Source organism: Mus caroli, unplaced genomic scaffold (assembly GCF_978045245.1).
Source record: "Mus caroli unplaced genomic scaffold, Mus_caroli_1 scaffold_3, whole genome shotgun sequence".
NCBI lineage: Eukaryota > Metazoa > Chordata > Mammalia > Rodentia > Muridae > Mus > Mus caroli.
Window position 1 is genome coordinate 26,998,200 of NW_028227258.1, and position 15,598 is coordinate 27,013,797.

At 39.5% G+C, this 15,598-nt stretch overlaps 1 protein-coding gene across 6 annotated transcripts in view; it reads left to right on the top strand.

Moving 5' to 3' along the window:
* Positions 1 to 15,598, top strand: part of Gstcd (glutathione S-transferase C-terminal domain containing) — a 104,115-nt gene that overhangs the window by 3,747 nt on the left and 84,770 nt on the right. For 5 of the 6 annotated variants that reach the window (XM_021157659.3, XM_029475262.2, XM_021157657.2 and 2 more), the window contains 2 exons: positions 3,323 to 3,772; positions 5,773 to 6,240. In XM_021157659.3, the coding sequence (XP_021013318.1) occupies positions 3,344 to 3,772; positions 5,773 to 6,240 (897 nt within the window). In that variant the 5' untranslated portion in view covers positions 3,323 to 3,343. Of the gene's footprint in view, positions 1 to 937; positions 1,089 to 3,322; positions 3,773 to 5,772; positions 6,241 to 15,598 lie in introns of all 6 variants that reach the window. The other variant, XM_085835512.1, reaches the window with a different exon arrangement.

Sequence of the window (15,598 nt, forward strand, 5' to 3'; positions counted from 1 at the left end):
AACTTTTGTTTTGTTCTGTTTTGTTTTTTGTTTTTTCGAGATAAGGTTTCTCTGTGAAGTCCTGGCTGTCCTGGAACTCACTCTGTAGACCAGGCTGGCCTTGAACTCAGAAATCAGCCTGCCTCTGCCTCCCAAGTCCTGGGATTAAAGGTGTGCTCCACCACTGCCCGGCACTGAAATTATTTTAATAACATAATTTCTGATTATTTTTATTTTGATAAGATTGTTCCTACTACAATAAAATGTGCTTTAATTTAGACTATACTCTGATAGTATTAATATTTTCTATTTATGGGGTTTTCAGACAGATTCTCGTTAACACAGGCTGGCCTCGAACTAGCTATGTATTTTACCATGACTTTGAACTCCTGATTCTCTTTTCCTCCACTTTATAAGTCTAGAGAATTTTCTGAGTGTTTTCAGAATAGATCCCTTTAGACTCAGTTACTACTTTAGGTTTTTTGAAGCAGGTTCTTTCTGCAGTCTTCACTGTCCTGGAACTCAGTATGTAGACCAAGCTGGCCTTGAACTCACAGAGCTCCTCTTGCCTTGAATGCTGGGATTAAAGAAGTGAGCCATGCTTGGCTAATATTTCTTTTTTCTTTTCTTTTCTTTTTTTTTTTTTTGTGGTTTTAGAGCTTTATTGTAGCAAGACAGGGAGAAAGAGAGAAGGTAGAAAAGAGGGAGAGGCCTGCCATGGCCACGTGGAGGAGGGGAAGGGAGAGAGAGAGAAGAGGACTAGAGATGAGAGTAAGAAAGGTGAGATGGCTAATATTTCTTAATGTAAAACAAAATAATACAAAATACTCAGTAATATTTTGCTGCATAACATAACTTTTGCTCTGTCATAATTTATTGTTTAATATCCTGACCTTGCCAAATATCCTGACCTTGAACTTTGAACACAAAGCATTCAAATTGCTTTTTAAAATTCTAGTTGATAAAGAAGTATGTTTAAAGCTGGGCAGTGGTGGCGCACGCCTTTAATCCCAGCTCTTGGGAGGCAGAAGCAGGTGGATTTCTGAGTTCCAGGACAGCCAGAGCTACACAGAGAAACCCTGTCTCGAAAAACCGGAGAAAAAAAAGAAGTATGTTTAATTTTAATATTTTTTATTCTCTCTCTCCCTCCCTCTGTCTCTCTCTTTCTCTCCCTCTCCCTCTCTCTGCACCCCACTCTCTTTTTCATCTTGGCTCTTTCTGTCACAGGGATCTGCCTGCCTCTGCTTCCCAAGTGCTGGGATTAAAGGCATATGCTGCCTAGCCTAGCAGTTTTTTTTTTTTTTAAGAGTTTAGGTTTAAAAAAAAATGATTTCTCTTTTCTTATGTAAAATGTTTTGTCAAAGCCAAGATATATTAATTGGAATGAAAATGCAAATAGCCTAAATGTCTAAGTATTATACCTATGATTTAATATAACCATTTAAAATAAGCATATCCTTGAAGATTTCACTAAGTAATGAAACTGAAGCATATCTATTTCTTTTTACCTATTTATTCCTCTTACAAATTCCCAATCATGCTGTCCTAGAAGAGAGAGATGCATGTTCTATTGGCTGTGTTCAGCTCCTGACACCTTATGCCTTTGTCTACTGCCTGGTCATGTCCTCTCGGTGACTGACTGCAGTATGGCATCTGGCAGAATAGAGGAGGAAAAAAATGACAGGTCTGTGTGTGATGAAAATCTAATAAGGGACAATGTAAGCCACATCTCAGAACCCTTGGAGACCCTAGAATTGACTCTGGAGTGTCTGCCTTAAAGTTCACATGTAACTAGGGAATTGTCAAAATAGAAAGCGAATGGGGAAAGGAATTTCTTTTTACCTATGATATTTGTAAACTTTGACCAAAACTATGTTCTACTCCTAAAAACACGGGGCAAGCCAAACATTCACTAAATTTGTACAGGTTATTAAATATTTAATCTTTATTTAATTACATTAGTGAGTAATGGGGAGATACTGTGGAGGGAAAGTAATGCCTTTAAGCTTCGGTTATTAACCAGCACCTTTGATTTCCAAGGAAAGTCACATGTACTTCTCATTTTCTCTTAGACAGGCTCACTGATATTTCAGATTTCACCATGGAAAGCTATTTCTATTTTGTTTTGTTGGCATTTAACATTTGTGAGTACTCACAATGAGTAACATTTACAGCTTATATGCAAAATTAATTTGTCATTATTCTTTTATTCCTTTCTATACATACAGTCACACACAAACACAGACCAACATTTCTTTTCTCCACTATACCCTCTTCCTATTCCATACTTCTAAATGCTTTTAAAGAGTGCCATCTAGTGTCCATTTCTGAATTGTGGTTTATGGAATAGAATGTGGGTAACTCTGGACCAGGTGGGACTCAAGAGTATAAGGTTCTAATTGACAAAAGCCTTAAGGAAATCGTTTGTCCTCAAGATAGCCTGTGTGCATTTCAACAACAACCAGTGTATATACCTATCCATGCATTCATTCAGCAAATACTTTTTACATACAAATATTTAGTAGGCTCTATTTTAAGCATAAGTTAACAAAATTCTCTTACAGACCATTCTAGTAGTTGCTAAAGAATAAATAATGTATGTATTGTAATGGTACTAAGTGTTGTGGAGGCAATTAAAACATAGAAGGCAAAGTAAAGCGAGTTTATAGATTGGGGTTTGCAATATAAAAAGTAGACAATATTATTAAATACCCGGAGGCAGTGTTCTGTGTTCCAGAAACAACAAGTATAAAGATTTTGAAGTTGGAATGCAGTCAGAATTCTAGCGAATCTTAGTTCACTTTTGGGGATGCAGTAAGCAATGAGAAAAATTAAGATGAACTCAGGAGACATAAAAGGATTAAGTCCAGGTCTGCTTACGGCACTGTAGAAAGCTGGACTGTCATTGCAGTAAGATGGAAAGATGCTACAGGACTTGCCCTAGGTAGCAGAATCCAGTTTTAACAGTTGTGGGCAGGAGGGACAGAGGCCATCGAAGGCAACTGACCTAACTTAGAAGTGACGGTGACTCAGCAGCAGTGGAAATGGTGTGAAGTAGGTTCTGTGCTTATACTTCAGTGACACCCAGAAATGATGGCCCAGGACCAGGGTGTACAAGAGAACTCAGTTTCTATTTCATAGCGCCAAGGTTGCTTATTGTAAGCGCATCCCTAAAAGTATGTAACCATGCGGAGTGGGCAGTTTCCTCTTGAAAGCCATTGTTCAGCCTAGAAGTAAAAACTCTTACATATAAATTCTTATTGATTTTTTTGAAAAACATTCATCTCTTAGCTTCTAAATTGTTGCTCTTGAAGGCCTATAACCATATTGACCTTTGTTCTAGGTGACCCAATGACAACAGAAGATGAAAGGCGTTAAGAAAGGTCCTGCGGAGGAATCCCTGTACCTGGAGTACTCTCACCAAACCGAAGGCTGCATCTTTCCTCTCCACACATCTGTAACTTTGTTTTTATTATCATACTGTGAATGCAAGGCCTTTAACGTTTGCTTAGTCCTCACTGAAGAAAGTACAGATACTTCAGACACTTCGTTCCTAAAAGAGGCACTGCCCCAGGACCTGGAAATACAGGTCATTTCAAAGCAGGCGCTCCCTCCGATTGTCCAGAATTGCTGTTTGCCTGCGGTGGTAGATCAACCTGATGTTTTCTGTAGGGCAGGACTTGCTGTTGTCCTGAGACACATAATCCAAAAGTCCTATGAAGCTGAGCCCTCAAGAAAGGAAATTTTGGAACTTCTGGGTTTTAAAAAGACTTGTTTGAAAGCTTGTGCTGAAGTAAGTATAAGGTCTCTTCCGCTATTTGAAGTAGAAGTAATAACAGTTGCTCCAACGTGAGTTTAAGTGGCCATTGGTAACTATTGGATAGTTGAGTTATTTTCATGGCATTATTACGAGAAAAAGTTTAAAATGTGCTTTATGAGGTCTGGATACATATTTTAAAATAATAATAACAATGGTTTCCTCCTTTTTATTTTGAGGACCTTTAAAAGAAATGTTCATAAATGAGTAGTAGGGCCTTGTAAGCCCTGAGGAGTGTTTAAAGGCCTTGGGGATGTCTTGGTGGCATGGTGCTAAAACAGTAGCCGAAAGCTCCTATCTTGAGACATAACCGTGAGGCAGAGAACTTACAGGGAATAGCCTGAGTCCTTTGGAATCTCAAAACTGTCACAGTGCCACACCTCTGCCAACAAGGCCAAGCCGCCCAAGCCTTCCCAGACAGTTAGAGCTTCTGGAATCAAGTATCCAAATGCATGAGCCTAGAGGGTTCATTCTCACCAGTTCTGCTGCTTCTTCCCCGCAGACCTGTGGCCATATCACAAAGCAAAGTGGATGTAAGCCGGCTTCTTAAGTGGCCATGGCCTTTCAGTCTCAATACTGTTTCAGTGTCCAAGGTTTCTTCTGACACTCTAGGCATATAAAGTCAAAAAGCAACTTAAGTGTTTCTAACATACAATAGCACAGAATTCACATTGCCATTCCAAAAGGGAGGGAGGAAATACTGGACCAATACAAGACTGAAACACAGGAAGCCAATTCCAGGTACTATAGTTCCATGTCCAATGTCAAAGGCTTAGATGGCTTCACCTTTGTACCCAGAGGATTGCAACTCATTTCTCTCTCTTCACTTCATTCTACCCAGTGTCTATAACTGTCCTTGACAGGTGTCTCATGGCTCTGAGGTCTCCAACATAATCCAGGCTTCACTTTCACAGTTTTATAGAGCAGCCTCTCTCCAGGCTTCCATGCAGGGCCTCAGCCGCTCTTTAGCTAAAGAGGAAGATTTTGAGACTCATTAACTCTTGTATTCTTCATAACGCCAAAGTTAGACCATGTGCTGCCCACTTGGGACGGAGCCTGGCTTCCTCCTTGAACTACATCTGCAAAAGCTTCCTTCATTGCATTTGGGAGCAAAAAATTCCTCAAGTGTTTTTTTGTTGTAAGTCGAAAGCTTAAAAGGGCAATTCTTTTATTCCATTTTGCATAAGGCCTGTCCTCATCTTTTTTAGCACAAACAAGCCTTAGTTGCAACATTAAATTTCCTGGTGCTCTTTTTCCCTTCTAGCTGGACATTTTGTATTTTTTTATCCCATTTGTTCTTTTTCACTGTAGATCAACTTAGCAGTGATTACTAATAACCATGGAACATAGTATTAGCCTCCATTGAAATCTCCTCAGCCAAGAAAAATTGTCTCATTACTTTTTAATTTGGCCTCAGACAGGTTCTTAGGAAAAGGGCATAAAGCAGCCACATTTATGAGCAAAAAAATAGCTCAAGAATGGTTTCTAGCGCAGTTGCTAATATTGTTTCCCTCTGAAACCTCTTGTGCTGGGGCGTTCATAGTCTGCATTGCTCTCAGCATGGTTGTATTTCAAGCTCCTACTCGGATAGTCTGCTGAGCCTGTCTTACAGCATTCAGCTGCTCTCCTAGTCCAAAGTCTTGAAAAAAAAAAAAAACAAAAACAAAAACCCAGCATGATCAGGCTGTCATACCTCCAACAAGGCTGTATTTCCTAACCCTTCCCAAATGCTTCCAGCAGCTGTGGCCCAAGTATTCAAGTATATGAGCTGCTCTCATTCAACACCACGGGGAGAGGGTGATGACTTAGTAAGGACTCAGGAACACGGAAGCTGCATTTTCCAAATACAGAATCTAGCACAGAATCCGAGCGCCCACGGATGCTTTAGCCCATCCAGTCTTATTTCCCAGTCATAGCTAATCCTCTTGAAGATGTGTTAAGAGGGGAGAATTGCTCACATCTTGTTTGTTTTCAAGGTTAGTCAGTGGACCAGGCTATGTGAACTCGCCATCCCTTTGGCTGTAGAGAATTTTCTCCAAGAGTCCTCTGAGCAACCCCCAACTATCCCTGAAGAAATCCTAGAGCTCGAGAGGAAGCTCAGCGAGCCTGTCAGAGTACACAATGATGACAAACTCCGAAGACAGAAGCTGAAGCAACAGAAGGCTGCTGGCAGTGGGCCTCCCTCTGGGAAAGGGAAAGCAAAGAGCAAGGCAAGTGCACAGAAAACAACCAAAGACTTGGCTGCTTCCTCCAAGAGTCTGGAACTGAAGGTGGCGTTCTCAAAGCTCACAGTGCAAGAAGATGCAGCTGCTAGCAACAGGGAGCCTTCTCACATCAGGAAAGCAAAAGCTGCCGACCTCCCGCCTCTGGAGCACGTGTTTGCAGAAGGACTGTACTTCACTTTGGCAGACATCGTGCTTTTGCCCTGTATTCACCACTTTTTGGTAAGGATGTGTCTGCAGTCTTCATGTTACTGTGCGTTTCAGTTTGATAAGTTGCTTGGGTTTGTGTTTGGTTCTCAGCAAATCTCCTGTCTGTAAAGTGGAGGCTACCCTAGGTTCGTGGTGGTCTCCCTCCAAAGCTGCAGGTGTTGAAGGCTTGGTCTCCAGCTTGTAACTTACTCGGGAGATGGGTAGAGCTTTAGGTGCGGCCCATTGGAAGGAAGCTGCAGCAAGCCGTTAAGCTGGATGCAGGCATGGTGGCGCCTTCTGTTCCTTTTGCTGCTTTATTTGCATGAGGTCTCCTCCCCAACACCTTCCCACTGCAGCGTTCCCTGCCACTACAGGTTCAGATAACAGGCTCAAGTGACCATGGACTGAAATCTCTGGAACTGTGTGGCAAATAGACCTCGGTCTTACTAAGTTTATTATCTTGGTAACTTTCTCATAGTGATGAAAATCTGATTAGCACACTCTATAGTGTGATCAGTGTAAAGGATGAATTAAATTATGGTTAATTTTCAGTTACGAAATGTTAGTAATTGATATTATTATTAATTTTAAGTTTATCTTTATAAAATAAATTCCAATTAAAAAAACAAAAAAATGACTAAAAATTAAGAACAATTGTCAGCTTTATTTTATAATAAAATAGTCAATTAAAATGCTAACCATTATACTGGGTAGTATCAAATCACATTTTTTTCCCTCTAATTTGAGTACTTCTCTGTAAGACTGCATGCTTTTCAATGATGTGGGGAAATTTACATGTAAAGTTTTCTTTCCGAGTAAAGTTTATTTGCCTGTCTCTCTGTCTGTTTACATACCTACCTATCTCGTCCTCTGTGGAAAAAGAACTGGGTGATTTACTATCACGAACACAAGAGACTAGCTTTCGCAGCCTTCCAGTTGGTTCTTAGTGGCTGCCGTTTTCCTAATTTGAAGCACGTTCCCTTTTTCCCTAGTAGAGACCCAGAAACCAGATTTTAGTCTGTTTATGTATCAATCCTGTTTATATATCATTAGACTTCTAATGAAAATCTGTACATTGGCATTGGTACAGTATGGAGAAATTGCTACTTTCTTAAGGACTCTTTTGTTATCTCTGTTGTCCAAGGTGAAATGAAACAAGAATGACAAGCAAATTATTTCAGAATTAAGCAACATGGAAGGAGGTAGAATTGGGAACTGTTTAGGCTTTAACTGGTATTTTAAATGTCCTCTGGCTGTCTTTTCCCAGTCAAAAGATTTTTGGTTTCATTTATTCTTGACTCTTCCCTTTTATGAGTATGAAAAGACTTTTTTAGAGTGGTTATACATTATGAGAGACATAGTATTCATGATTTCTAATTTCTCAAGAGTTTATAGAGGCACTTTCATTTTAAACATTATTGAAGGTGAGTTTGTTGGGAGTTTTGTAAGTACTCAGAATACAGTGATGATCAAGGCAGTTAAGATCCCAGACTTCACTGGAGCTAATTTTCTAGTTAGGGAAATGAAGAAATGAACAAGTAAACAAACAAATAATATTTATATAAAATAATGGTAAGTGCTACAGGGAAAATAAGAGTATTTGATTTTTAATTCAAGAAAGCAAAAGACAAATTGGATTCACCTGCATGAAGGTGACTTTAGATCTTCCAGGTGGCCCCATTCATCTCAGGTGATTTGCATTTCATTTTAGATAAATTTAAATGTTATTTACCTGATTGGGATTAATCAAAGTCAAAGTATTTCTAATTGACTGGATTTTTTCCATCTCTAATCAGGTAGGATATCAACTTGACTATTACTGAGTAACTCTGATGTTGCAAAGGAACAGTAGGTTTAAAATAGAGCAATACTGGCTAGTGAGATAGATGGCTTAGCAGATAAATTCATGTGCCTTGTGCAAGGCAGAAGACAAACTGAATTCCATCCATGGCACCCACAGTGGAAGGAAAGAACAGACTTCTGAAAGCCATCCTGTGACATCTACAAACATGCCTTGGCACATACATGCCTGTGTTGAAACACACTCACTATCACATACAATAAGTTTAAAAAACTGTTAAGAAACAGGATGAAAATATGTACTTATCCTTTTCTGCTATGTGGTTTTGAGGCAGACTCATCCGTCCTATGTAGCAGAGGATGACTTTGAACTCGTGATCTTCTGCCTGTACCTTCCAAATGCTGGGGTTACCAGTGTGTACCACTACAGCTCAGTGCGCAGTGGAGGAAGGACTCAAACCTGGGGCTTTATGAATGCTAAGCACGCATTGTCAGCGAAGCTATATCCACAGCCCATTGTTTTAGTGACAGTTAACATATTTTCCATTATTCCTTTATATTTTTCCTAATCTGTACTTTGATGTTGTTTCTGTCATGTTTTGTGTGGTGGATTCATCATTTTTAGAGCAGATATGTTGCCAGACTTTTGTGCTGGAGTGAGTGCAGGACATCAGAATCAGGATCAAGTTTGTGATCAGTAATGAAGACATGAATTTGCATTAGGAGTGTCAAGCTAAGCCAGGGTCAGGGTAATTAGCCCTAGACTTAAGGTTGGGGCATGAAAGAGGAGATAGATTTTGCTAAGTCAAGGTTTGGATGAGTAGAGTGGGGAGGGTTAGAGACATAGGTTCCGCTGAGCAGATGCTGTAAGGGGTCTAGGATAGTGGTGTGCCGAGGTGTTGCCATGAACCTGCTCCAGTCCTTGCAGTGCGGGGTCCTAAGCCACACAGTTAATTTCTCATGGAAGAGGCCTGGCAGCACCCTGTCTTATTCGAAATTGTAAGAGTAATGGATAAAGTACAGAATTCTTAGTCCCACTCACTCCTTTGATTCATTGATTAGACCTCCCCTATTAGGAAGTATATTAAGTATTTGGAAGAAATTGTAATGAATGAACTAAAAAGGAATGAATTGACGTGCAGAGCTCAGAGCCCCACATCTGCTAAGTAAGCTAACTACCACAAGATATATCCCATGCCCTTCTTTTTAATAGGAGTTCTTGTCATTCAATTACAGTTCATGTTCAAATAGAAGGGAAGCTATCATATCCACCTAAAAATAACAACAGAGCAGAAGAAAAGAAAACATGTCTAATTTTAATGTATCATAGTTTTGTTTACTTTTAATTGTCATACACAGTAACAGGTTTCTTTATGGCACTTCCACACATACACTGCTGGTGTTGACCCTCCTCCCACCACTCTCCCAATCCCCACCCCCATACCCTTCCTTCCCATAGTAGTGCCTTCCTGCGTTCATGTCACATATAGCTGCTGGTCCCCTCAACCCTTGCGTTTTCTCTTCTCTTAAAACCTCCTTTTTCTGCTCTGTGGTTTTCTTTCTGCTTTTGTGACTCACACTCAGTTTTGTGTGGTCCAGGGAAAGATCTAAGGGTGTCATATTTTCAGTTTCGAATGAGTTAGTTTGTTAAGTCTACAGTAAGTAAATAGAAGACTATGTAGCAAGTAGCAGGTAAGTACACAGATAGCAAAACTCATCAAATCAAGTGCTGAAAACATCCAGCAGAAATGACTGGAAAACCCCTTTGAGGCAGTTAGCCAGGGAGAGTCTGGGGTAGAGCAGAAGGTCTCCTTGGGTGAGGCTTCCAGGTAAAATAACAAATGGAAACAGGGCTGACATCATCATGTATGCTCACAACATCCAGCAGACACTGACTAGGGAAGTCAAGGCAGTCAGCTGAGTTCTCAATAGAGCTTTCTCATCACGGCTGGATTCCCATGGCTGAATTTTCTGCTTCTCTTTCCCACTGTAGGTACTTTTGAGAAAAAAATTTTTTCTTCCAGTAATTTAGATTTTTATTATTTTATAAAGATTTTTAAATTGTGTCTCTGTGTGTGTGTGTGTGTGTGTGTGTGTGTGTGTGTGTGTGTGTGTAGGCCTACATATTGGTATGTATATATATATATATATATAGGTATCCATGTCAGAAGAGGGTATTGGATCCCCTAGAGCTTGAGTAACAGACATTCAAATGAGTACAGAGACTTGCCCATTTCTTCTAGATTTTCCAGTTTTTTGGACTATATGTTTCACAGTATTCCCTAATGATCGTCTCGTTTGGAGCAGTGTTGATCCTGTCCCTATAGCTCCCTGTTCACCTCTTATTCTGTTGCTGTTGGTCTCTTTCATTTGGCTTGACTAATGGCTTGTCCATCTTGCTACTCCTTTTAAGAACTGTATCTTAATGTGGTCATTCCTGTATGTGTGCTTTGAGCCTCTATTCTGTTATGTCCTGCCCTCATCTTACAACTTCTTGCCATCTAGTGCATTTTAGCTTGGCTTCCTCTGTTTCTAAACCCTAGAGTTGGATGCTTGAGTAGGCAAGATTTCTCTCATTTTTGTAGCTGTAAACTTTCCTTGTAGGGAAATCTCAAACTCTGGCAAAATGTGATATATATTTTCTTTGATTTTAGAAAATTTTTAATATCTTCCAGATTTCCTCAACGATCCTGTTTATTCAAATCTGTACCTTTCAGTCTCCAACTCTTCCTGTAGTTTCTGAGATTTCTTTTGTAGTTGCTTTCCAGTTTTATTTCACTGTAGTCTGATACTTTTTTTTTCCTTTTTTTTTTAAATTTTTTTATTTATGGGCTCTTGCTCTGTGGCCTATAATGGGATCAATTTAAGAGTAGTTTCCATGCACCTCTGGAAAGAATGTGTGTTCCTTATTTGTTAGATGGAATATTTTATAGTTCTCTGTTGAAACCAGTTTATACTACGGTATAGTTTAGCTTTCATGTTTCTTTGCTGATTTTTAGTTTGGAAATAAAGGTGGGAGTTAAAGTCTGCTGCCGCCATTGCATCAGTACTTTAGTGCCCATTTGTGCTCTTCATCATGAAACTGAAAACTCTGATTCAGTGCTAAAGTACTTAAGATTCTTACATCCTCTTGATGGACTCGTCCCTTGGTTAGTATGCACTTGCTCTCCTATCTCTTCTGTTAGCTTTGCTTTGAAGTCTGCCTTATCGGACAGGAAAGTCCTCACGCCAGCTTGCTCACAGCTCATTTGCTTGGTCAGTTGAGTCAGTGTTTGGGCATTTTTACCACCTAAGTGTGTTTCTTACAAAAAAGAAAGAAAAAGAGAAAACACCTACTATTTTTTTTTTTAGTTTAATCAGTCCGCATCTTCTTAGTAGGTGAATCCATTTGCAAATAAAGTCATCATTGAGAGAGACATATTATTTCCTTGGTTCGTTCTTCCCATTGGTTGGGTTATCATTACCTGTATTCTTTTCTCCTGTTCAGACTCAGTCAGCTGTGTTCAACGCAGTTGATGTCTCATTCTTTGATCTCCTCTTGCCGCATTGCCTCGAGTGAACTTGCCTTTCTTTCTCTTCCTTGTAAGTTTAGGGCTTGCACAGAGCTGCTGTGGTGGCCATGATTTGCCTCACTCGGTGTTTTCCTTGAACTGCTTTCATTTCTCCATCCATTCCAAAAGATAAGATTGCCCTTTACGGAGATCCTGGTTGACAGTTATCTCCTTTCAGGGCTTGACCTAGATCATTTCCTGCTTCCCTGGCTTGTAGAGCTGCTCATGATTCTGATGCTTCTGCCCGTCTGTGAGTTGGCGTTTCCCCTGTAGGTGTTGGTGTTGTTTCGTTGCTTTGCATTTGCGGGAATCTTGACTGTGAGCTGTTACACAGAGATTCTTTTCTGGTCATTACTATTAAGGAATTCTAGATGCCTCCTGATTTGATGGCTGTCGCCTTCTCTGTGTTTAAGAAGTCTGTTACAATTTTATTGAATGAATTGTCTATGCATTTATATTTTATCTCAGAGCCTTTTATCTTTACTCTTGGGTTTGGTCTCATTATGTATCTTGGAAGCTTTGGTCATATTTACACATCAGAATTTATCATTGTCCTGATTTGTCTTCTGTCCCTGAAATTAAACATTTGTTTTCTCATTTGGTCTTGCTACTTGTTGATTATGGGAGGAGTGGGTAGAGGAGAAGGACGAGGAGGAGGAATGTGTGTGTGTGGTGTTTTCCTGGGAGCATGTAAGTAGACATGCGCATGTGTGTATGAGTGTAGAGGCTAAATCGTGGCATTGGGTTCTTCCTTAGTCACTGTACTTTTTCGAGACCGTCTCAAAGCCTGACACTTAGTGAAATTTGGCTTGTCAAGCAGGAAGCTCCACTGTCTCTGTCCTCGCAGTGCTGGGATTTCAGGCATACACTGCTGTGCCCAGTGTTAGACCTAGCATTGAGGAACTGAACTTGGGTCTTCCTGCTTGTGGAGCAAGTACTTCACCCACTAACTAACCATCATCCCTCTAGTCTCTGGTAAAGTTCTCTACGGTTTGTGGGTTTTTAGGAGTTTTTTTCGGGGGAGGTTGTGTTTTGTGAATTGACCCTTTCATTTTGAGAATTTGTTTGGTTCTTGTTTATAGTCTCAGTTTTCTTGCTGATTTTTTTCTCTGTTGTCTTTAGATTTCTTCTCCATTTCATGCACTTTGCTTACTTTCTTGTCTGGGTCCTGAACTGACTTTCTTGCCTTGTTCATCTGCTTTTTTGTGTTGTCTGCATGGTCACTGACCCTTCTAAATGTGGGACTCTGATGTCCTTTGACATTTCAGTGCTCTCACTACCTTTGGTTCTCATTATTTGGGAGTTGTGAGTTTATGAAAGAGTGGAATTATTTTTCTGTGTTTTAAGTTCAATTCTCTTAACACCTAATTTATTTCCAGGCAGTTAAGGATTTTATAAAGAAGTATAAATTTTTTGGCTCCCACAGTGCCTTATAGATAGCATTTTTTAAACATTTTAATCTAATTCAAAATGAATAATACATTTTATAAGGTATTAAGGACTAGCACACATTTTCCTCAAGTCTCATGAATTATTTATTCGTGGAAATTTCCATTGATTCAGATTATGATTGACTAGGAGACCTTGGAAAACAAAATCAGGATATGGATAAAATATAGGCACAGAGGCTGCCATAGTTACCTTTCCCCATTCTTAATATTTATCATTTTATTTTTCTATTTTTGCTTCGGTGAAATCTCCTCCTTAACCCATCAAGCATGCTCATTGTTAGTATGTGCTTACATTATTTTCTAATAAAATGTAAATATGATGGTATACTATAGGGGTGATAACTTTTACTAAAGAAAAGCAAGTTTAGATAGTTATTAATCAAAATGGGGCTGTAAACTCTATTCTATATTTCTCTACTAAGCTAAAAATTTTCCTTTACTACTAAAAATACCATGACCGTGGATACTTTATAGGCATAAAATTGTGATAAATTTAAATTATTACACAATTTGCTTAAAGCTCAACTTACTGCTTTCACTATTAAGCAGTTGGAGATATTTATAAGTATATATTAACATGTTTGGTTTTCATATAGCACTGTCCATTTAGCATTCTATACTTAGCATATTGAGACCCTCCCAGATATAATGAAAGCCAGAGACAATGGAATGTATTGTTAGCCATGATTTATAGTCGAAAACGTGTGCAAATTAGAAGGTGATTAGAGAGAGGATTAAACTATGACAAGCAGTGGGATGAACTTAATACAAGCTGTAAATAAGCTGTGAGTGCTTTCACATCTGTATAACAGTATCACTGGGCTGTAAGGAGCTACCAGGCTGTCTTTCCAAGTAGTTTCTCTTGCACCACATCCTCACCCTCTCTTGTGTTGTGTTTTGGAATTTTGTTATTCTAATAGCTATGTAGAGGTGCCATCTTAATTTTCAATTGTCTAATGATATATGATGATTAGTATTTTTATGTTTTATAATCATATATACAACTTTTAGGGTAAGGTATCTCTTTAGAAATGTGTCCATTTTGTAGTTTAGCTGTTTATTTTTTTATTATAAGTTTATTCTAATGCTTATAATTTTTCCCATACAGTGTGTTTTGATCATAGTCTTTACTCCCCCAACTTCTTCCTGAACTTTTCCATTTCCTACCTCCCCAACTTCATTTTTTAATCTATCAAAAAAAAAATCAAAACAAATTAAAAAAAAATCAAACTAACAATACAAAACAAATAAGCAAAAGGCACACAAAAACCATGAAGTCCTCTTGGTGTTGGTCTACCGTTCCTGGTCCCGGGACTTGCCCTGGAGTGTGTTTGGTATACCTCCATCATTCCATCAGTCACTCTGGGAAATAGCATCGTGGTTAGGGGGGGAATATTGTGCTCACTTTTTCTTCTCTGTGCTGGGATTACATCTGGCTTGATTTGTGCTGATCTTGAATATGAATATATATTCTCTCACAGGCTCTGTGACTCATAAGCATCAGCACTGTCATTTCTAAAAAAAATGCTGTCTCCTTGGAGTCACCTACAACTTCTGCCTCCTTCCTGCACAGATCCCTGAACCTTGAGGGGAGGGGTTTGATAAAGACATCCTATTTAGGGCTGACTGCTCCAAAGTCTCACTCTCTGCCATTGTCCTATAGTGAGTGTCTGTGTTAATTACCACCTACTACAAAAAGAAACTTCTCTAGTGATGGCTTGTTGTTGCACTAATATACGGGCATAGCAATATGTCATTAGTCGTTGTTTTATTGCTATGTTCCTGTAACAGAACAATAGTCTCGGCTTCTTGGTTACATCAGTAAGGTCAGCTGTAGGCTCCATCTCACGGAGTGAGCCTTACGTCCAGTTTTTACAAGTTGTTGGATGTTCCCATGGCATGATTGTACTGGTGTATTCTCTAAGCAGGTCACTGTTGTAGGTCACAGGGTTCGTAGCTGGGTGATTGATGTTGGTGACCTTTCCCCTCTGGTAGCATTCAGAGTATGTCCCAGCACCAAGAGTGCCAGTCGGTAGACATGAAGCATCGAGTTAGGCACCAGCTCCGTCTTTCTGTGCTTGATGGCATTCGAAATGTCTTCAGCAATACCACAGTAGTGAAGAGTAAAGCCGGAGAAGACACTCCACAGAAGATATGCAAATGACAAATAAATAGGAGGTATTCACTGTCATTAATCATAAGGAAAGGAAAACGAACATTATTATGAAGAACTTCTGAATGCCTAGAATGTTATGGCAATGGCAAATGTTGGCAAGAGAAAAACTGGGGACCAGTACAGTGGCTCGGTAGGAGAAAGCATTTGCTGTGTAGGAAAAAGGAGGAGCCACGCCAGCCTGATGACCTACATCTATCTCCAGATTGCAGTGCAAAGGAAAAACTCATGAGGGTTTTCTGATTTCCACACATCTGCCGTGGGTAACAAACAAATGCCTGTACTCAAGCACATGTATCAGACACAAAGAGTAACAATAAACAGAAATTAAAACTGGAGGAATTGGAATCTTCACAATGGGAATCTAAGGTGGTACAAGTACCATAGAGAATGGTTGAATAGTTTTAACCTACCAG